This window comes from Bos mutus, chromosome 7, assembly GCF_027580195.1.
Source record: "Bos mutus isolate GX-2022 chromosome 7, NWIPB_WYAK_1.1, whole genome shotgun sequence".
Classification (NCBI taxonomy): Eukaryota; Metazoa; Chordata; class Mammalia; order Artiodactyla; family Bovidae; genus Bos; species Bos mutus.
The window spans coordinates 79,577,826-79,602,212 of NC_091623.1; the positions used below are offsets into that span (position 1 = coordinate 79,577,826).

At 43.1% G+C, this 24,387-nt stretch overlaps 1 protein-coding gene and 1 non-coding gene across 2 annotated transcripts in view; both read right to left on the minus strand.

Annotated features, from left to right (window-relative positions):
- Positions 1-24,387, minus strand: part of COL23A1 (collagen type XXIII alpha 1 chain) — a 410,853-nt gene that overhangs the window by 368,971 nt on the left and 17,495 nt on the right. Inside the window, exon 2 of the mRNA XM_070374177.1 lies at positions 14,675-14,741. Within this exon, the coding sequence (XP_070230278.1) occupies positions 14,675-14,741 (67 nt within the window). The remainder of the gene's footprint in view (positions 1-14,674; positions 14,742-24,387) is intronic.
- On the minus strand, positions 13,232-13,304 carry TRNAK-CUU (transfer RNA lysine (anticodon CUU)). Its single transcript has one exon. It is a non-coding gene; the product is annotated as a tRNA-Lys (tRNA).

Sequence of the window (24,387 nt, forward strand, 5' to 3'; positions counted from 1 at the left end):
ATCCCATGGTTGGTCAGGCCTGGGGGCTCACTCCAGGGCTCAGCCCCCGAGACAAGTTTATAAAGGGACAGAAATGATGATGCAAGCAGCAGAGTGGGACACAGCGAGCCGAACTAAGAGACCAGGGAAAGAGGGACATTTCCATGTGTTTCAGCCACAGCTAATCCTATTTGTACAGTTCAGCAAGGGCAGTTCTTTCTGTCCATGCCACCCACTTCAATCAGTCCCACCAGGATGGCAGGTAAGCTGAGGCCAACCAGTGCCAGGTTCATGGCAAAGCATGCCTGCATTACCTCCAGAAGGCTGTGTATGTCCGAGCTTTAGGATGGTACATGGGGGTGGGGTGGGGTTCCAAGCTAGGTGAAGCCGCAAGAGGGAAAGGGGAGAGGCTCAGTGGCCAAAGGACAGAGAAGAAATTCAGGGAGACATACGTGTTCAGAGGCTAGGCCTTCCAACCTCGGGAGGAGGCTGGGAATGACTGAGTCTACACAGTTTCCAAAGCTTGCTCTATTTAGGCAATCTGGGGATTGGAACAGAATGTACAAGAAACGTTAGCTGCAAATGGTTAAGAAGGCTTCTCAGGGAGATTCTCAAACTCTTTCCCTGTAGGGAATAGATTTCTGACACAGAAAGCAAGTACCCAAGTCAAGCTGGCAGGACCGGATCTGACTCAGGGGTAAGGGACACTGGCCAGCACCTAACCAAATTGCAAATAACTTTAATCACCCAATCATTGGCCCCTGGGGCCAACTCAGAACTCAGCAGAGCACCCTGGCTAGAACTAAGTCTAAGATAAGCAAGAAAAAAAGTCACGTGGTGAAAGCATGAGAAAAACTGAAAGAGAGTCAGGATAAAGTCTAAAAATAAGAAGGGGGTGGACATCCCATCAATGGGCTTCCCCACAGGCATTGAGAAGCTGCCCTTATAGGATCGCCTGGTTCCTGGACAGTGAGGAATTCAAGAAGGATATTGTTGGCTGTGGCAGCTTTATTTATAAATTTTTATTACCCCTTCTCTGTAACAGTTCTCTAACAGACTTGTCACTGTCACTCCACAAATCACCTAAATGTATTTATAATATGAGCTAAATTTTGTGTGTTCCCATAGTAAAAGCTGCGTTTGGCCTTCCTCCCCTCCCCCACCCCCATCTAACACTCAGTGGAAGATCTATTATGATCCTGGGGGTAGCAGGAGTGAGGGGAAGATGGAATATAACACCTGCCTTTTAGAGTTTCACAGGCTGGGGCAGCAGTGGTGACAGGTAGTGAAGCAACTCCAACTACAATATGGAATTGTTGGAGGGGGTCCCCAGAGTACAGTCAGATTACTGAGGAGGGGGCAATTAATTCTGCTTAGAAGATGAAGGTTCTCAGAAGAGGGAAGATCAAAGCTGGTCCATGAGGAATGAATATGGATTCTTCCAGTAAAAAGCTAGGACGGGAGACATTTTTTAAGCAAAGGAACGACATGCAGGTTCCAAGTGAATGGCATGATTGAGAGACACATTCCATAGGCTTAGGAAAGTGATACAATTTGAGAGATGGGTCTAGAAAGGGAAGCAAGAATCGTATTGACAAATGCCAAGGTACAGAATGCATGCTGCTGCTGCTGCTAAATTGCTTCAGTCGTGTCCGACTCTGTGCGACCCCATAGACGGCAGCCCACCAGGCTCCCTGTCCCTGGGATTCTCCAGGCAAGCACACTGGAGTGGGTTGCCATTTCCTTCTCCAATGCATGAAAGTGAAAAGTGAAAGTGAAGTCGCGCAGTCGTGTCCAACTCTTCACAACCCCATGGACTGCAGCCTTCCAGGCTCCTCCGTCCATGGGATTTTCCAGGCAAGAGTACTGGAGTGGGGTGCCACTGCCTTCTCCTATGAAATGCATACTTGATCCCAAATGCATGGGAAGCAGGATAAGTGAACTGATTGGCTAGAGAGAAGAGGAAGAATGCACCGGGCCTAGATATGTGACCAAACATTATTCTGGGTGTTTCCCCATGAGGATAGTTTTGGATGAGATAAACATTCAAACAAGTGGACTTAGAGTAAAGCAGGTTGCCCTCCATAATATGAGTGGGCCTCATTCGACCAGTTGAAGGTCTGAATAAAACAAAAAGAGAGAATTCTCAAAGAAGAGAGAATCCTTAGGATTCTAACTGGAACATGGGCTCTCCTGAGCCTCCAGCTTGCTAACCTACCCTAGAGATTTTGGACTTGCCAACCTCTATAATCATATAAACCAGTTACTTAAAATAAGTCTCTCTGCAGACACAGAGAACACACTTGTGAACACGGGCTGCGGGGAGGAAGCAGAGGTGGGACGAATGGAAAGAGGCGCATAGAAATATATACACTACACTATATAAAACAGATAGCCAATGGGAATTTGCTGTATGACTCAGGGAACTCAAACCAGGGCTCTGTAACAACCTAGAGGGGTGAGAAGGAATGGGAGGGGGGAGGGAGGGGCAAGAGGGAGGGGACATATGTATACCTATGGCTGACTAATGTTGATGTATGGCAGAAACCAACACAATATTGTAGAGCAATTATCCTTCAATTAAAAATAAATTTTAAAAAAAGTCTCTTTACATAGGTAGGTAGGTGGGCAGGCCAGTAAACAGATAGATAGATATACATATCCTATTGGTTCTGTTTCCCAGGAGAACACTGACTAACACAGTAAGGAACAAAGACATCTTCCAGACTTCAGGCTAAGACAACACTGCAGCCCAGGCCATCTTCACATGAATCCATGTGTGTTCAGAGTCAGCACACTGTGACACATGCCCACTCAAAGTGAGGCCCTGTGCCGCTGCCTCCACCTTTGCTGCGTCATTTAATCCAAGAGCTGACTGTGTATCTCCTCTACGATGGCCACTAGTCACATCAAAATGAACAGATCTGAACAGAGTCCTCATTCTGTTCACCCCTTTTAAAGCAAATGGCACCACTGAGTTGCCCAAAAATTTTGGGTGTCATCCAAAAGCTAGGAGTCACCCAATCACTCCTCCTTACTCAGTCCACCTCTAAGTCCTCTCAGTGTAGTCTCCAAAATCCACACCAACTCCATCTGTGTCTTTCCATCACCTCCACCATGCCCTCATCTGGTCTGGACAACTGCAATAACTTCCCTAGAGTTTCCCCACTTCCTCTGCTCCTACTTTCCTCTCAGGCATGCCTCCAAGACATTCTCCCCTCTGTATCAGCCTGAGCTTTTCAAAACATAAACTGGACAATGTCACCTCTCTATTTCAACCCAGCAATGATTTCCCACTGCTTTTTGGATGAAATATACACTCTCTGAGGCCAAGAGGGTCAAACTCATCTACTGCATACTCATCACGCCCATCCCTGCCTGCTTCAAACACTGACCCCTCCCTACCCCCAGAAGACACCCCAAACTTTGGGCTACCTAAGAACCAAATCACTGTTCTTAGGGCCTTGGGATATCTTCCCAAGATATGCCTAGCTTCTTCTCCTTATGCAGATCTTATCATCAATATTCCCTCCTCAGAGAGGCCTCCCTGACCTCCCTTTCTAAAGTAGAAAATCTCAACACCAGCCCCACCTGCATCCTCTACTAAAGCACGTGGTCCATGCCTCCATAGCTCTCATCACAATTCAGAATTATCTCATTTATCTGTAAGTTTATCTGTTTTATTTGTCTGTCTCCTCCACCCCATCCATGACACTTGGAATGTAAATTTTATGTGGCACAGACCTTGTCTTGTTCACCACTGTGTCCTCAAAATCTAACATGGTAAATACATTTTAATGAATAATAAATAAAATAACAAATAACTACCTTCTAACTTTAGGATTATGGTATCAATACGAAAGAGTGGCTAATTGAAGCACAGAGAGGTTAAATAACATGCCCAAGGTCATTCAGCACTAAATGGCAGATCCAGGACTCAACTCCAAGTCTGTTTTACACCAGAAGATGAACTGTCCATCACTCCCCATGGGTGTCTATAATAACCAGTGTCTATGCACACTTTTCTGCTTTAATAGATCCTTTAGTAATACAATATTTATTAAATACAAACACCTCTGGTGCACCTGTGATATTCCAGGTATCTTGCTGTGTGGACCATGGACATTAAATAAGACAGGGGCTGTTTCCCCAGGAGGCTTCCCTGGTAGCTCAACCAGTAAAGAATCTGCCTGCAATGCAGGAGACCTCAGTTCAAGTCCTGGGTCGGGAAGATCCGCTGGAGAAGGGATAGGCTACCCACTCCAGTATTCTTAGGCTTACCTGGTGGCTCAGCTGGTAAGAATCCACCCGCAATGCAGGAGACCTGAGTTCAATCCCTGGGTCGAGGAGACAACCGCAGCACACGATGAGGTAGGCAGGATGGGTGTGACCCAGTAACACATTTGGACAGGCCTGTGACTAGCCCAGGGCCAGAAACAAACTGTTTTTGCTTTTTGAATGAATACCTTTCAGCTGTTTTGCTTTTTGTTCCTGATTATGCTGGTAACGGATGCTCAAATCTAATCACTCAATGATCGTCACTGTTCACACTGTGATATTATCCTCAGTTTTCTCCCCATTCTTGAAATACTGTGGGTATCTTTCCCCTATAAAGGGCTATGAATGTTATTCTCCACATTCTTGCTACCGTAAGTGATGCTCTGATAAACATCACTGTCACCCAAGTACAATGGTCAGTGTATATACTGAAATTAGAAGTGTAAATGCTTGGGAAAAGTTTGTGCTTTTAAAAATGCTGTTTATGTGCCAAACTGTCCTCCAGAAAGATTGAAACAAATAAACATTATCAATCTGATCAGTGAAAACTAACATCTCATTTTACTATATATTTCCTCAATTATTCATGAGCAGAATACGTTCTGCAGAAGCATTCACTGAAGGAAAGTGCCAGCATTTGTAATTTTCCTACTAGGAACTCCCTACTCATATCCTTTGTCCATTTTTCCACTAAGATACTTGGCTTTTCCTTATTCTTTTGCAAAAGTGCTTTATAGTTCATGAATATTAGCAATGTGCTTGCTATATGCGCTGAATTTTTTTCAGCTTACATTTATCTTTAAACTTTAAGGTGGAATCTTCTTTCTGTTTAAGAAAATTTAAATTTAAATCTTCTTTCAGAAAATTTAAGCTTTTAAGCTTAAAACATTAAAGAAAACATGTATTCTATAGCAGAATTTTTCAACATTGGAACCACTGACATTCGGGTGGGATAATTCTTTGTGTTGGGGGCTCTCCAGTACATTGTAGAATGTTTAGCAGCCTTCCTGTCCTCTACCCACTAGATGCCAGTAGCACCCTTCAAGTTGAGACAAATAAAAAAATGTCTCTAAACATTGTCAAAATCCTCCAAAGGCTAAGTCATCCCTGGCTGAAAACTGCTGCTTTGTGGTTTCTGACTTCAGTACCGTGCTTATAAAGTCTAGTTCACTTCACAGCTTTTACAAGTGACCCATTGTATTTTTGTCTTGCCCTCCATGGTTTTATTTTTCACAGTTAAGTCTTCAGTCCATGTGGAATATACTTTGGCATAAGAAGAGAACTAAGAAACGAAATATTATGACTGCATCGAACTCACCCCTGGGAAAAGGCAGTCCCGCCATGTGTGTAGCTCTTGATAGGCGAGACATTTAATAATCCCAATGTACAAAGTTATATGACACCTCACAGAGTGAAGAGTCACACCTGTCATCCAACAGTTGGCATGGAGTTGGCCAAGATGGCCAAGACACTTGCAGGCTCATCTTCCCACAGCTTCAGCAAGTCTCTACTGGGTTTAAATAAGACGTGTTCAATAAATGTTGGTCGAATGGGACTATTTTAGGAATATGTTTGCTAGTGGCTATTTTACCACTTACATAATCAACATCACCTGAAATCAACAACACACCACTCAGTTCTGGAGTCTGGAAAATTCTCAACCATCTTCCGTTTTAGTAGGAAAAGAACACCAGAGTGAAAGGTTAACTCTGTATTTCACTGTCCTTGGTTTGAGTTTTGTGTACTTTCTAATATATTTTTTAAAACATTAATTATCCTTTAAAAAAAATCCTATTAGATTTCTATAGAATTTAATGAATATAGTGGGCTCCCTCTAGTGGTCATAGAAAATCTTCAAATCCCAATGGTCATTACATGGCTAAACCTCAAGACCTTTATTTATAGGACACAGTATATTTTATAATTAATAGGTTCAGAGTGGCTAGACAATGCCTTAAGAGAAGACTTCTAATTATTTTCTTCCATCCATCAGTGGATCTACAAATTGGTTTCATAAGATCACTGTCTAAAACTATGGTTATCATCTTCCCTTCTAAATCCCTCTTTGGGGATTTCCTGTTTCTGTTCAGGATATCTCCCTCCCCCGGGCTTGAAGCTTTGGGTATCTTTGTTCCCTCCAGTGCCCATCCATCCTGTTTGTGAGCTCTGTCCACCACATGGCCCAGTGCCTCTCACAGCTGTTCCCTGCCATCAACTCTCATGGCCCTCATTCAAGTTCTCATGACCTCTCCTCCAGGGGAGTCATTCAGCAGATACTTATCATCCCTCTTTCATACTCCAGCATTGTCCTAGGCTCGGGATGCGTTGGGCAGCAAGACAAGACCAGCCTCATCCTGAGCACCCTCTCGGTGGGTGATGAGATCCAGCTCATCCACCATGCTGTTTCTATAGTCCTCCTCTTAAAGCTGGACTCTCCTGACACACCTTCAACCGTCTCCCATGGAATGAAACCCACATCCCTCCAAAATCAAGACCCACCCTCACCGCCCTCCAACCAAACAGAGTTCCCTGACACTCCCAGAGCTCAGCCTCTGCTCAGGCTGCCAGACCTTGTGGAATGTGTCCCCAATCCTAGATGGCTAAGATGCCAACAAGTTTTCAAAACCCTGCCCAACTGTCATCTATCCCCCAGGTCTCCTTGATCGGAGGTGATCTCTCCCTTCTTTTAATTTCTCTGGGACTTTTTTCCTCTAACAACTGGGTCTGCAAGTCCTGTAACAATCTCAGTCAATATCACCCATAGGACAAACACAAAATTGGGGGTAGAGAGAGATGAATGAACGAACAAATGAATGAATTCTCCAGGGAATTCTGGCGGGATAAAAAAAATCAGACACACAAATTATTTTCTTCAACTTTGTACAGTGTGAATAGTGGGATAAACTGCCATTAAGTTACTTAGTTTTACCATAAACACAAGTCAATGAGGATTTAACAAATTAAAAAAAAGTATCATTTTTAGAAGTCTATAAATAAGAAATAACTCAAAGGGGATAGCAAGTTTTTGCTTCAAAGTACAGTAAGCAATGGTGACCCACTCCACGACTCTTGCCTGGAAAATCCCACGGACGGGGGAGCCTGGTGGGCTGCGGTCCATGGGGTGGCTAAGAGTCAGACACGACTGAGCGACTTCACTTTCACTTTTCACTTTCATGCTTTGGAGAAGGAAATGGCAACCCACTCCAGTGTTCTTGGCTGAAGAATCCCAGGGACGGGGGAGCCTGGTGGGCTGCCGTCTATGGGGTTGCACAGAGTCGGACATGACTGAAGCGACTTAGCAGCAGCAGCAGCACAGTAAGCAAGTTCCTAAACCAACTAATACAGTAAACAGGCTGAACAGAGTAACTCTGACCATTTATGTTCCACCGTGTGACATTTGCCATAGAATGTATCAGGTTTTGTATCACTTCCCCATTGAACTTCATGCTCTCCTAAGCAGTTTCATTCCTCTGCTCAAACTTCCAAGCATTTTCACAGACCAGCCAATTTCTAACTCTGATTAATCTGCTTATTAATTTCTGGAAAGTCACCCTACACTTGCAAGCGCAGTGCCTGTCATTTGGAAACCACATGCCAATGCCATACCTCTGGGATATGATGCAAGGACACAAAAAGGCACAAAAAGGAAATGAAAACTATTAACTGTTTTTCTGAAAAGTTCCTAATACTCTCCAGGGCAGGTTGAGCCCAGTTAAAACCAGTGCAAACTGGACGGAGCTCCATGTTTGGCACGACGAGGTCTTCCATACGCCATCAGTGGCTGACAAGAGTTCGTGGGCCACAGGTTTTCTTTTCCTTTCCAGTTCCCTACTTCTGGGCTCTGTCACTAGCATTTTCTCACCACGTCCCAGAAGAACATGCCAAGAAAGTCTGCCAGGCCTTTGTTGTTTCCTCTAGAATATTTCCAGCCAACTGCCAACCCTGAATCGCCTTCTCCCTATCTTTCAGCCCTGACTGACACAGGTGAAAATCAGGAAGGTAAGAGGCTGCGCACGGTGGATCTGGCCTGGCCTGGGGGTAAGGGATCTGGGTTCCTAACCACCAACTCACTTTCAGGAAGCAGTGCCAGGCCCTGTTACAAACTCTCTACAAGCTCATTCAGTCCTGCATGAATCCATGAGGTAGGTACTATTAGAAACCCCACTTCACAGAATGAAAAACTGAAGCAACAGAGTCATGGAGTTGGTAAGGGACAGAGAATTTGAATCAGGCAGTCTGGGTCCAAAATTCAACTGTTTGATCACAGAGCCGCACTGTCTGTTGGACCAGTTCAACAGAGGGACAAGACTTAGTGCTTGAAGTAGAGGCAAATCTCTTGTCAAGCCCGGGGTCCCTGCTGAGGAGCTCCTGGACACGTCTGGCCAGCTGCCCCCAGGAGCAGGACTAATGTGGTTATATATTACTTGTGTCCACCCAGCTACACCCCTTTTCTCTTTTTCTGACAACAGCACCCTAATTCTCCTTGAGGTAACCACCCTTTCCCACTCAGCCCACATGATTCTGCTAGTGTCAACCCTCCCCCACACCAGCCTGCCCTCAGGTCAAAGAATGGTCACATGACCCACACCTGGCCAATCAATGTGTCCCATTCTCCAGGCACAGCAATTAGTTCAGGGAGAGGCATCTGCCCCAAGCCAGCAAATCAGGATCAACTCTGGGACTTCTTTCTTTAATCATGGTAAAACATAGACAAAGTTTAAATAATTATTTTAACCACTTAAAAGTATACAATTTCATGGCATTTAATGCATTCACAGTGTTGTATAACCATCACCACTATCCATTTTCCACAACTTTTCCATCTTTCCAAATGTAAACTCCATACCCAGCAACAAATGCATGCCAAGTCACTTCAGTCGTGTCCAACTCTTTGTGACCCCATGAACTATATAGCCCACCAGCTCCTCTGTCCATAGGATTCTCCAGGTAAGAACACTGGAGTGGGTTGCCTTGCCTTGCCCTCCTCCAGCAGTGAACCTGCCACTCTTTCATCTCCTGCATTGGCAGGTGTGGGTTCTTTACCACTGTTGCCAGCTGGGAAGCCCAGTCAGCAACAATAACTCCCTGTATTAGTCTGCTTGGGCTATCAAAACTAAGTACCACGGTTTGGGTGACTTAAACAACAGAAATCTATTTTCTCACAATTCTGAAATTTATAAGTCATAGATCAAGGAGTCAGCATGGTTGGTTTCTGCTGAGGCTTCTCTCCTTGGCTTGTAGATGGCCATCTTCTCCCTGACTTCACATCATCTTCCTTCTGTGTGTCTGTGCCCCAATCTCTTCTTACAAGGACACCAGTCCTAGTGGATGAGGGCCCACCCTAATGGCCACACTTTATCTTATCTGCTCCTTTAAAGACCTCCATCTCAAATACAGTCATATTTTAAGAGGTACTATTGCAGGGGGGGTTGGGGGCAGGTAAGTACTTGAACATATGAATTTGGGGAGGATACAATTCAGCCCATAACACCCCCCATTCCTCAATGCTGCCATCTTTGAGAATGGGGAATGCTCTACCTGCTGGGGTTGCTCAGAAGGTCTGATCTACTGCTGGGGCCATTAGTGGCCACCTTCTCACCCCAAGGAGATGGTGTCTGAAAATGACACAGGGAAGAACTGAGAGATGGAGAGAAACCCCTGAACCCAGATATACCTGACCTCTACTCTATCTCTAACCTCTCCATTCCAGTTGTATGAGCTAATATGTTTCCTCTTTGTTTCTTTGTTTTAACATAATTAAAAGAGCTAGTTAACGCAAGGAGCTTTAACACCAGAATGGTCCATATGTCCAGGAGGTGCAGGCCGTATCTACACGGCAGCTGTTCAAGTGGCAGAGTCTAGAGTCAAATCCAGGCCTCTCAGGCTCTAGGGTGCCAGTCCTGACCCATCCCTTGGGATGCTCACGTGTTCACAGCACAGTGGGGACCAGGTGGTGCCCGAGTCTCCCACAGAGGCGACTCTGGGGTCACCCCCTGCCATTGCCCTTCCTGCAACATTCCAGAATTCCAAAAGCCCAAACAGACTGAGGGCTCCTGTCCTTTCAGCACAGTGACCTAAAGCCCTGCAGCAATTCCTCCCTTGTGATGACTTTCAGTACAGAGCAAGAGGAAGGCAGGGGACAGGGCAAGACAACAGGCATCCTTTTCACCAACACTTCCTTGAAAGACAGTCTGTAAGAACACAGGATGGGAAACAATTCAAATGTCCTTGGGGTGGGAGGACTGGCCTGGTACCTCATAGGACTGCCCCAAAGCCTGACAGGATTCCTCATTTAACCCAAAATGAGGCAGCATTGCTCTCTGATCCATGGACTGATTCAGATCATCTCAGAGGGAAACTGCAAACTGAGAAGGCAACCCAGGGACAACATATTTGTGTAAAACCAAGAGGGGAGCTACTCACTGAAATGGATCTAAATGACCTCAAAAACTGAGCTGTCCAACTCTATAGCAACCAGCCACACATGGCAACTTAAGATTAAACAAACTTTTGTAAAATTTAAGTACAGTCAATTTACAGTGTTGTGCTAATCTCTATTGTATAGCAAAGTGACTCAGTCACACACACATATACATTCTTTTTTTATATTCTTTCCCATTAGGGTTTATTTATAATGATATACATTAAGACCTTGTTTATCCATTCTAAAACAAAAATTATAAATTCAGTTCGTCACTTATAGTAGCCACATTTCAGGTGTTTGATAGCCCCACGTGGCTAGCAGTAGCTGCTCTATTAGCAGAGAGAAAGAACATTTCCATCATCACAGAAAGTTCTGTTGGAAAGGACTGCTCAAAAGGACCTCAGCAAGTGGGTAAAGGGCCCCTGGAAAGGGGAGCAGGAGAAACAGGGCAGAAAAGGGGAGGGGAATTATGTTTTACATGTAATCTTTTGTAGTACTTGTAATACACATATTATTTTCCTATTCAAAAATAAACATTTTAAAACTTTAAACACATTTTAAAACATTTAAGTACATAGTAACATAAGAAAAGAAGATACTGGAATCCCCAGGGACACGGGTAAGCCACATGAATCTACAGCCTGGAGCTCTCTGCTGAAGGAAGAGAAGTCTCTTCTGGGGCAGGTGTATGAGAAACAGCAACACCAGGGGGCTCCTAGGTGGCAGCCCCACACACCTGATTCACACCTGGTGGTGCAGGAAGCTCCTATGTCCCTTACATTTTGATCATCTCAGCAACTTCATAATTAGAGTGATTAATAGTCCCATTTATTTTAGTTTCCTGAGGCTGCCACAACCAATGACCACAAATGAGGTGACTTAACATGACAGAAACCTATTCTCTCACGATTCTGGAGGTCAGAAGTCCAAAATCAAGGTGTTGGCAGGGCTAGCTCCTTCCGAAAGCTCTTAGGGAGAATTGTGTCCATGCCTCTCTCCCGTTTTTGTGGCTGCTGACAATCCTGGGTTTTCCTGGGCTTGCAGAAGCATCACTCTGGCCTCTGCCTCCATCTTCCCATGGACTTCTCCTTTGGGTGTTTCCGTGTCTCAAATCGCTTAAACCTCTGTGTCTTATATAAGAACGCTCGTCATTGGTTTGGGGGCCTACTCTAAATCCTGGATGACCTCATCTCAAGATCCTTAATTATGTCTGCAATGACCCTATTTCCATGTAAGGTCACATTTACAAGGATCAGGGGTTAGGACTGGGACGTATCTTCTGGGGGGACACAATTCAACCTCAGCTATATTGTTTTATAGACAAAGAGTTCAAGGGCCTCTCACTTGCCTGAGGTCACAAGGCTAGTTCAGAGCACAGTTCAGCCACTCATCCCACCACTGACTCCAGTAAGAGAAGAATCTTGACCTTCCAGCCCAAAGCCTACCCTCCTTTCAGCCTCAGAGCTCCCCGAGCACCCACTTCACAATGGGCAATACACACAGAAGAGCCGCCCCCTTCTCTGGCCTGGCTTATCTGCCTGCTGCATCCTAGGATCTGACAAAAGACTACACTGTCCCCTGGGCCGTGGGAAGAAACGGGGCCCGGGGGATCCGTGGGCATCTCAAATGAGATGGGGATCCGAGTTACAGAGGGTGGTCTCCGTGTCTAGACGCCAAATTCTGGAGGGCAGATCAAAGCCAGAGAGAAAGGGAATGAGTTAAGGCTTCTGGTATTGGAGGAAAAGGTCTTTGTGCTTCTTATGGCAGAGGCGAATGTGCTAGCCTATGGGGTTTCACACTGATAAAAGGTTCTAGTCTGAAGGGCTCAGATCAATCCTCCAGCTCAAGATGACAGGAGAGAAAAAGCAGATGTGGACATGGGTGTGCACTGCAGCCTGACACAGGCCTTGACGCCACACCCCCTGGGCTATGCTGGCCTCACCTGCCAGGATGGCCTGGGTACAGCCACAAGCCCCTCAGACAATGAACGACAGCATGGTGATGCCCAGAGAGGAGGGCAGGTCACCATGGTCTGACCAGCTTTCAGCCTCCATGCTCATACAAGAGACCTTCTTGGTGGGTCAGGAGTCCCTGGGGGAAGACAGGACACAAGACTGCCTCCAGGTCCTGGCCTTTGACCTGTATTTCCTCCACAACGTCAAAAAAGCCTGCAAAGCCCACTCCAGTACTGGAATCATTTACTGATACAAACAGTGGGTGGCTGGCCAAGATTTGGACCTGGTTTGCATATATTTGGGAGCTCCATGTCCCCTCACTGCCTTCCTTCTCCCTCTCCATCTATCATCTGTATCGATGATTTTCAAACTTTCAGTCAGCAACCCACAGCAAGGAACCCATTTCACACTGGCAACTGCAAATATAAATAGCTGAAACAAAAACCTCAGTATTTTTACTCCAGTCTCTGCTAGTTCAAAATTTCAGAACACTGGCTACAACCCACAAAACTGATTTTAAGTCTCATAAATGCATTGAGACTCCCAGGTTTGTTTGTTTGTTTTTGGCCACACCGCTCAGCTTGTGGGCTTTTAGTTCCCCAACCAGGGATTGAACCTAGGCCCTCAGCAGTAAGAGTGCTGAGTCCTAACCACTGGATCACCAGGGAATTCCCAGTGACTCCTAGTTTTTAAAAATCTCATCTACATAATTCACATGATTTTACATCCATACAATACTCAGAAAGAACAGGGAAGGAACAAAGGGATTATTTTATACATTTTGCAGATCAGCCAGAAATTCATTGATGGAACTGAAATTTTTTCCCCCATTGAATTGCAACTTCTGACTTTCCGATCTGCTCATGATGTCATTACTTATCATGTCCTTTTCCGTCCTATTAAAATCTTAGAAAGAAAGTGAAAGTGAAGTCACTCAGTGGTGTCCAACTCTTTGAGACCCCATGGACTGTAGCTTGACAGACTCCTCTGTCCATGGGATTTTCCAGGCAAGAATACTGGAGTGGATTGCCATTTCCTTCTCAGAGTTCCTATCAAAGGCTAGCTCAAGCTCAACTCCCACTGGGTCCCCAGAGGCTGAATTTCCACAGCACAGGTCCACCTTTGTACAAATCTCAGGGCATCTCCCAACCTGGAGATAATAACCATAGGTAAGCTTAGTTTCTGGACCAGGTGAAATGGCTTCAAATTGCTAGGTGAAATGCCAGGCAATTTGTCTAATGGAAGGCACGATAGCAAGGAATAGGGCACCTGGGTTCAGCTCCTGTGTTCTCTCACCTTGTCTGGCATAGTGAGATGTCTGGGAAATGTTATGATTTTTCACTCACTCACTGGTATTATACACTGTTCTATAAGAGGATAAGTTTAAGCCCTGAACACAGTGGGGCTGAGACTATACCCTAAATTCTCAATCATAATATGTGCAGAGCTCTAATAAGGACAACCAGAAGACCTAATATGGATCAGGATTTGAGTCACACGGACTAGGAACCAACAAATCCTCATTTCTAGTTACAGCCATCCTGGTCTATACCACCAAAATCCAAGAAACATGATTATTTGAACAAATCAGACCATATTTACAGCCCCTTTCCTCTTCCTCTACCATTATTCCCTCTATCTTCCCCCTTATGTTTGAAACAGAGTTAAGAACACAATGTTAACACTGTGTGGATGGTTCATGCTTGTTTCTCCATCTTTTTTTTTCTCCATCTTTAAAAAGGGATGGCTGCTACTTTCCTAGCATTTGAGCCTTTATTATTAGTCATCTCAAAGAGTTTTTAGCTCCTCCACCAATACCACTGCCCTTATTTAACCAAGTCAGTTAATTTTGCCTGAATATGTATGACACACCTACCGCCGAAGATGTAGGAAGAAAGGATGATCCACAAGATACCATAGATAGCCTGAAACCTGAGATGATTCTCTTGACCATGGCTTTGGCAGTTTTGAGCAGACAGAAGAGAGAAGGCCAGGTCTCTAGAAGTCAGGAGCCATCAAGGATTGAACATCCACTTACCTGGGGGGCAGACACAGTCTGTCGGTGCTTCTCGAACTGTCCGGATCTTGACTGGTCCCTCCAACTTCTGAATCAGGAAGAAACGGGGGGAAAATAAGGATGAGTGTCGGATGACATGGGGTAGAAGTGGAAAAATCAGCAAAAGCCAATATGTGAAAGATCTACAGTGTTGGTGCTGGTGCTCTCAAGAACAGTTTTTAAAGGATCATTAAATTCTATAGGCAGGTTTAGACTGGGAGAAGAAACAGAAATAAACACTAAGCAATTACTTGGGAGTCCTTGAATAGAAAGTGGCAGGTTTCTGCTTTGTAATTTTTCAAATATAAATCCGGGAATGACAAAGGGACCTGCAGTCCCTGTTATGAAGACAGGAGGGCAGAGCAGAGGGAGGCCAGGTAGGGCCAATCAAAACTTACAAGAGTTTTGTAAGTAAGAGTTTTATAGTTTCTGGTCTTACATCAAGTCTTAATCTAAATTAATCAGTCTTAATCCACTTTTAGTGTATCTTTATGTATGGTGTTAGGAAATGTTCTAATTTCATTCTTTTACACAAAGCTGTCTAGTTCTCCCAGCACCACTCCTGAAGAGGCTATCTTTTCTGCATTGTATATTCTTGTCTCCTTTGTCAAAGATAAGGTACCCACAGGTGTACAGATTTATCTCTGGACTTTCTGTCTTGTTCCATTGGCCTATATTTTTGCTTTTGTGTTAATACCATACTATCTTGATGACTGTAGCTTTGTAGTATAGTCTGAAGTCAGGAAGGTTGATTCCTCCAGCCCCATTCTTCTTTCTCAAGATTGCTTTGGCAATTCAGAGTCTTTGTGTTTCCATACTAACTGTGAAATTTGTTATTATAGTTCTGTGAAAAATGCCATTGGTAATATGATAGGGATTGCACTGAATCTGTAGATTGCATTTAGTAGTAGAGTCATTTTCAATATTGATTCTTGATGGAAATGTAAATTGATATAGCCACTATGGAAGACCATATGAAGACTCCTTTAAAAAGTAGGAACAAAACTACCATATGACCCAGCAATCCCACTACTAGGCATATATCCTGAGGAAACTAAAATTGAAAAAGACACATGTACCCCAATGTTCATTGCAGCACTGTTTACAATAGCTAGGATATGGAAACAACCTAGATGTCCATCAACAGATGAATGGATAAAGAAGCTATGATACATATATACAATGGAATATTACCCAGCCATTAAAGGGAACACATCTGAGTCAGTTCTAATGAGATGGATGAACCTATAGCCTATTATACAGGGTGAAGTAGGTCAGAAAAAGAAAAACAAATATCATATATTAATGCATATATATGAAATCTAGAAAGATAGTACTGATGAACCTATTTTCAGGGTAGCAGTGGAAATGCAAACATAGAGAACAAACTTATGCATGTGGGAAGTGGGGAGGAAGGAGAGGGTGGGATGAACGGAGAGAATATGGAAACATATGCACTACCCTATGTAAAAGAGATAGCCAATGGGAATCTGCTGTATGACTCAAGGAACTCAAACCAGGGCTCTGTAACACCCTGCTGCTGCTGCTGCTGCTAAGTCACTTCAGTTGTGTCTGACTCTGTGCGACCCCATAGATGGCAGCCCACCAGGCTCCTCTGTCCCTGGGATTCTCCAGGCAAGAATACTGGAGTTGGTTGCCATTTCCTTCTCCAATGCATGAAAGTGAAAAGTGAAAGTGAAGTCACTCAGTTGTGCCCGACTCTTAGCGACCCCATGGACTGCAGCCCACCAGGCTCCTCCATCCATGGGATTTTCCAGACAAGAGTACTGGAGTGGGTTGCCATTGCCTTCTCTGCTGTAACACCCTAGAAGGGTGGAAAGGGGGTGGGAGGGAGTTTCATGAGTGAGGGGACATTTTTGTACCCATGACTGATTCATGTTGCTTTATGGCAGAAACCAATACAATATTGTAAAGCAATTATCCTTCAATTAAAAATAAATAAATGTTTAAAAAGCTTACTCCTAATAGCTATCCCTGATCCAGAGACCACCCCCATTGAACCTCAAGGAACCCCAAAGCCCCCTTGGCTGCAGCCCCTCTAGCCCATAGGCTTCAGACCCACTGGCTTAGGCTTAATGCAACCTGATGATATTTTCCTTCTTTCTTACCTTGGCCTAGGAAATCTGGTTTAGTACAATTTAACAAGAATCTCTACACATGCCCAGCCCTGTGCTAGATTTGGCTGAAGGGAAAAGAATTACCATAGACAGGTAGTCAAAAGGCCCAGCTCTGCTACTATGACAACTCACAGTACAGCCCTGGCATTATCATCACCTGATGTGAGGACTGAATTATTGTCCCTGCTTCACAGGCGACACAAGCTTGGAAAAATTAAGAAATTAATCCCCAATCCCATATCTGGATTTAGGGGAGTGAAGCAATTGACCCATAATCCCAAAACTAGCCAAGACTTGAGTCTTGACAAGAATATACAAAGTATTAACCTTTTTCTTGGGGAAAAAACAAAACAAAACAACTTTCTAAACATAAAGCAAAGCAAATCCCAAATGTGTTAACTTGAGTTAAAAATGCATACCACCACTAAAAGGGTTACTGAAGGTTCAAACCTTAAAATGTAATTTTTCTCAACAATAAAAATTTAAAAATGCAAGTACAAAGACCTGGAAAATAGCACAGCAAGCAAATGAAAATGTAATTTTTAAATCACTGTTTTAGAGGAAGTAAGAAAGGCACTCTCAGTTTTGAGCCCTTGACCACCAAGCCTGGAAATTTCATACTAGACGGGGCTAACAGGGAATTCCCTGAAAGTCCAGTGGTTAGCACTCTTCACTTTCACTGCTGAGGGCCTGGGTTCAATCCTTGGTCAGGGAACTAAGATGCTGCAAGCCATGTGGCCACAGCCATCAATCAATCAATAAATGGGGCTGAACAGCCCAGCACCAGGAGCCTGAGATAAAAACCATAATCAGGGTAGGCTCTGGTCCCTACAAAGCACTTTTCAAGTTCCACCTCCACTCCAACCTACTAGCCTCATCCTCACTTTCCAGATGGGCCACAAAGACTGAGATTGAAAAGAGCTGGAGTTAAGGTCAAGGTTTTAGAGAACTGGAGGATGTACGATTATGAACCCTGTGATAGAGGTGTTTGTGAAGGCAGTACCACGACAACTTCTCTATCCTCCCCATACCTTTTGAAGTGCCATCCCCTCCCTCCCTCCCACCAACCAAAGGCCTTGGCTGGCCTCTTGGCCCCAGGTTCTCAGCTCCAGACTCCCACCTGTCACTCACTCCTGGTCAAACCTGAGGCCCTCTGCCTAGAACTGCCCACCTGGCTCAGAACCACCCTGAGAGCAGCCTGGGGTGGCAGAGAACCTAAAGAAGTCTCCCCACAGCTGTCACGGTCTCCTACCAGGTAAGTGACAGCAGCAGCAGCAGATACCTCTCTCACCCCCACCTCACCCTGTGCCCTGGACTCTGAAGCATCCCAGCCATGCCCATCCTCACTGAACTGGAATGCCACAGAAGCTGCCCTGATGCAGGCACAAGATCAGGACCTCAGAACTCACTTTCCCCTCATTGTACTTGCAGGTACTATTACAGATTTCAAAATTTACTTGGATAAATAATCCAGCCTTTTAGTTTAAGCCAGTCTAATTTGAACCAGAAGCTCTCATCTGTTTTTATCATTTCTAGAAAGACTAGAAGCTACACTCTTTTTTTCTTTTTTTTTCAGTAACAAAAGCATTTATTTACTGATTTTTTTGATTTTTTTTACGTAACAAAAGCATTTAATGCTAAAAAACAATTCACTTTCAACAAGTGCCATCACATCTGGGCAGCTCCCCGACGACGGGAAGGGGACTTTATCAAATGCTGATAGGAAACACAATTACTTTTAAGCTACTCTTATCTTCAAACAAAAACTAAACAGAAACCTATTGAAGAAAGGGGAAAAAATGTATTGTTAAGGCTAGTAGATGGGATCACAAATAACTGATTGAGTTTTTGTTTCGTTATTTATTCTAACTCCTTCTGTGCATTTGTTTTGCTGGATTAGATGGTGAATCTGCAAAATTTTATCTCTTAGTCCTCTACTCTTTCCCCATTTTAGAGTCCCTAACTCTGGAGTTGAAACAACCTGACTAGGAACATAAAAGTGAAATGTCTGTATTAGAAACTCAATCCCATAATCTTTATTTCAATGCCTTTTCTTTAAATTCCTGAGAAAATCTTTTGTGTCCTGGTTTGTAAAAATGACTCAAAAGCCTCAACTTTTTATACGTACCCCAGCATCTGCAAACAATATGGTCTTGGTTTTACATATGCAAACAAGTCCTAATTCCAAAAGTAAATAAAGAATGAATTTCTGAGAAAAGACTCAAGACTTTGGGAGTTCCTTCCAAAAGAACTGAGGAGAACTTAGAGTTGGAGGAAGGGGTGGCGAGAGCTGGGAGAAAACTAATCGGGGAAAATCATGGTTTCCAAATTTTCAGATGATAAAATTTATCAGTGATCTATTGAAGCATTAGTCTCAAACACTTCATCAGTTATTTGATCACATCCCTCAACAGCTGCCTTTTGATGAAATAAAGATTAATATACAAAAAGGATTATATTATGTTTCTGCAAAATGCTACAAAGAAAGCCACAAAGGCATTCCTATCCTTTGACAGAAAATTCCTACTCTAGGAAATATATCCCAAGGAAATTAATCATTAGGAGTAAAAAAATTATATTCATGATTTGTTGCACTGCAAAACAGTGGGTATATTTTAGTGAAGGATGATGAATCCCCTTCATGAAACACATATCTTCATGAAAAATCATTATGAAAACTATGTAGCAACACAGAAAAATGTTTATGATACAATAAATAATGTTTACATCTGTGTAAAAATGTAGCCATGGAATGGCAGCAACTACCAAAACATCTACCCACTTGGGTATATGGATAATGGTGATTTACTTTTTAAAAAGTTTTTTCCACACTGTAATATCTTCTCAGTGGAAAAAAAAAAATCCTGGGGAGGAGAAAAGCCAAAATGAAGCCCTAAAATTTCCTTGCCTAGGGCAATTTTTGAGTGACAGACATGATTCTGTCTTCTCAGGAAGCCCTAATTTCAGGATCAACCCTGATAAATCACACAGGCACCACAAACACCAGAGGAAGGCTTGCAGAAGATCAAAGCCCTGCTATAGTCACATCCTCTCTGCCTTCCTTCCAACCCCTGTAGGGAAGGGCCCATGGGTACATTCTTATAACCACCAGCAACTCAAGAGAGCAGCATATCCTGGTCTCTTTAACAGTCTTTTTTAACATCCCACCATGGTCATGATAATTTTGGTGATGATAAGGGTAACAAATATAAAGTATTATTACTACCAAGTTTACTGATTACTTATTATGTGCCAGGCACTGTGCCAACAACTGTTATCCTACTGAGCCCACCCAAGAACCCCATGAAGCTAGGACAAGCTTTAGACTCATTTACAGATGAGAAAACTGAGAAAACTCAGGGGAATGTAAGCATCAGGACTGGACTTGAACCCTGGTATCGACTAACTTCAATCACAAAATAAGACAACCTCTGTTTACAAGCACTTTTCATGTCTAATAAAAAAGAGTTGCTGTAAAAAATCCAAGCCATACAAAATGACAGAGACAGAAATTAGGTCAATAGTTGCCAAAGACTGAGGGAGCGGGAGGAATGAAGCACAAAAAGACTCATGGAGGAGCTGTGAGGTGAGAGAACTGTTCTGTATGGTGCTGGGATGATGGATATACTCCATGCATTTGTCAAAACTATTGGACCATACATCACAAAGAGGAAACTTTAATGGATACAAATTTTTAAAAAATCAACTAGGATGTTGAAAAAGTCCAGGATGGAATGTAGCCTGAGACAAATTAATGTAACTATATTAAAATTACACGATATAACCTCACTGAAAGTAGTTGGGAAAAACGTGCAGCTGACCTGAGTCACTTTGCAAAATAGTGTTTCAATTGAAAACTGTGGGCTGAAGACCAAAGGAACTGCCCATAAAGGCAATACTCTGGTAGGTATAATTGTTTCACACAGGGGTACAGGCTGGCAATTTTGAAATTACTATGCATATATATTGGGGTTGAGCAAATAAGTAGATAAACTATGGGTAATGAGAGTCAGGTTTCTCACTGTCTGAGAAAGAAGTTATAAATAAGCAAAGGGGGAAAGCTAAAATGAACAGTGTGGTGCTGGATTGGTCAGAGACATCACTATGAGGTCATGCTTACGTTATATACACAGACAGATGCATAGAGAAATAATTACAGTTATGTGAATATAAAAGAGTACACAGGTACTCTTTGTGCCTTTGCTGTTTGCAGAGAAGACCTACAACTAATGGCACCCTAGTAGCAATAAGCACATTCAGCACCCAGATCTTGGTTTCTAAATACCATTCTCCAAGGGAAAGAACCATGACTCCTTGGAGAAATGACTGCTTCTAGAGCCAGGGCAGGAAAAATATAAGAGAAGCATGGAGTATCTTATAGTATCAAAAAATAAGGAAATGCTTTAAGGTGGGGAGGGCAGGTACATCAAAGAAACAAAACAAAGTGAAAGAATTCAGAATGGCCAAAGCTGGAACAGTGTAAGCAACAAAATAAAGGATGTAGTACTGAATTAAAATCCAAATAACAAATTAAATACCTATGAGTCCATATTGATATAAATGATTGGGTAAATAAATAAACAAATAGGGGAAAGAGACAAATCTTTCTTACAGAAGAATTCTAAGTAATATATGTAGATACTTCTGTCTCCAGGAGGTAGAGCTAAATTCCCCTCTCCTTGAGTATGGCTTGGACTTAGGAACTTACTTCCAAAATGTAGAGTAGGAAAACAGTAAGTTTATAATGGAGAAATCTAGCATATACCGCTTTACTCAAGTGATCAAGGTTAATGTCAACAGTGATACGTCATGTTGACATCATAGACCACTGACATGATGTCGTGACAGTGGCAATCCACCCAATTGGTATTTTCCCCAAATACTCAGAACTCAGTCTAATGAGAAGCATCACACTAGTCCAAATTGAGCAACATTCTACACAATACCTAACCAATATGCCTTCAAATTGTCAAAGTCATAAAAAGCAAGAAACAACTGATCAGGTGTCATAGATTGGAAAAGATAAGACAACTAAATGCAATGTGGTCTCCTGGATAGGGTCCTGGAATAGGAGAAGAAGATTAGAGGAAAAACTGGCTAGAAGACCTAAATGCAGTCTGTGGTTCACTTAAAAAATGGGTACAGGTCCTTGGTGGTCCAGTGGTTAAGGCTTCATCTTACAATACAGGAGGTGCAGGTTGGCTCCCTGGTTGGGGAGCTAAGATTCTAAGATCCCACATGCCTCAGGGCCAAAAACCAGAATGTTAACAATAGAAGCAATATTGTAACAAATTCAATAAAGACTTTTTAAAAAATGGGTAGCAGAATTACAGTCACTAGCAACTGATTATCGGAGAAGGCAATGGCACCCCACTCCAGTACTCTTGCCTGGAAAATCCCATGGGCGGAGGAGCCTGGTAGGCTGTAGTCCATGGGGTCTCGAAGAGTTGGATACGACTAAGCAACTTCACTTTCACTTTTCACTTTCATGCATTGGAGAAGGAAATGGCAACCCACTCCAGTGTTCTTGCCTGGAGAATCCCAGGGATGGGGGAGCCTGGTGGGCTGCCATCTATGGGGTCGCACAAAGTCAGACACAACTGAAGCGACTTAGCAGCAGCAGCCACCGATTGTGGCTCAGCTGGTTAAGAACCCACCTGCAATGTGGGAGACCTGGGTTCAATCCTGGGTTGGGAAGATCCCCTGGAGAAGGGAAAGGCTACCCACTCCAGTATTCTGGCCTGGAGAATCCCATGGGCTGTATAGTCCATGGGATCACAAAGAGTAGGACACAACTGAGTAACTTTCAGTCATCACTGATTAAGATATAACTTTGCTATTTTCTATAACAGATTATTCTTTTTTAAAAATTAAAACAAAACTCACATAGCATAAAGTTAACCATTTTAAAGTGAAAAATTAAGTGGCCTTTAGGGAATTCATAATGTTGGGCAGCCACCTCTTTTATGGAGTTCCATCAAGTTTCAACATATTACCATTACTCCAAAAGGAAATCCTGTACCCATCAAGCAGTAGCTTCCCTTTCCTCCCTCCTCTCAGTCACCAATCTGCTTTCTATCTCTATGGATTGACCTAATTTTGATATTTCACAGAAATAGAATGACACAACATGTGACCTCTTGTGTCTGGCTTCTTTCACTTACCAAAACGTTTTTGAGATTCATTCACTTTGTATCATGTGTCAGTACTTTGTTCCTTTATAGCTTAATAGTACTATAGTACTACATTTTGGTAGTATACATAGTATACATACCACAGTTTGTTTATCCATATATTCTGTGATGATCATGTGGGCTGTTTCCACCTTCTGGCTATTGTCAGAAGTGCTGCTATGAACATAAGTGTACGTGTATGTACTGTTTGAATACTTTAAAATTCTTTTGGGTGTATATCTAGGAGTGGAATTGCTGGGTCATATTGGGCTTCCCTACTAGCTCAGATGGTAAAGAATCCATCTGCCTGCAATGCAGGAGACCCACGTTTGATCCCTGGGTCAGGAAGATCCCCTGGAGAAGGAAATGGCAACCCACTCCAGTACTCTTGCCTGGAAAATTCATGGATGGAGGAGCCTGGTGGGCTACAGTCCATGGGATCGCAAAGAGTCGGACATGACTGTGTGACTAACTTTCACTTTCATAGTAATTCCATATTTAACAATTTGAAGACCCACTAAAATTTTCCACAGTGGCTGAACCAATTAACATTCCCACCAGCAGTGTATGAAGATCCATTCTCACTAACAGATCCTAATGGATGTGAAATGGTATCTCATTATGGGTTTGACTTGCATTTCCCTAATGACTAATGATGCTGAGCACCTTTCCATGTGCTTGCTGACTATCTGCATATCTTGTTTGAAGAAATGTCTGTTCAAGCCGCTTGTCCATTTTTAAAATTGGGTTGTTTGTCTATTGTTGAGCTATAAGAGTTCTTTACATGCTGCTGCTACTGCTGCTAAGTCGCTTCAGTCGTGTCCGACTCTGTGCGACACCATAGACGGCAGCCCACCAGGCTCCCCCGTCCCTGGGATTTTCCAGGCAAGAGTACTGGAGTGGGGTGCCATTGCCTTCTCCGAGTTCTTTACATATTTGGATACTATATCCTCATCATATATATGGTTTGAAAATATATTCTCATATAATAGACCCATTCTTGATCAGAATTCTAACTATCTCCAACTGAACCACAATATGAGAGTGTGAAAAGCACCCTGAAAACTGGAGGTGATGGGAGAGGTCCATGGCTTCATGCTGGCCTTCACATGAGTCTTTTGTTTTTCACATTAGTTTTTATTGAGATCTTTCTAGATGAATAGTAGGTTATTGTTACTCATGAATTTGACCTGGTTCTTTTTAGTTAGTAGCAATCATATTCATTTTCCATTGTTGCATAACAAATTTCCACCAAATTAGAAGTTTTTAAAAACAACAAAAATTTGCTATCTTAATAGTTTATGAGATCAGAAGTCTAGACACAGATGAACTTGGTTCTCTGCTCAGGGTCTCAAAAGGCTAAAATCAATGTGGGGTGCTTCTG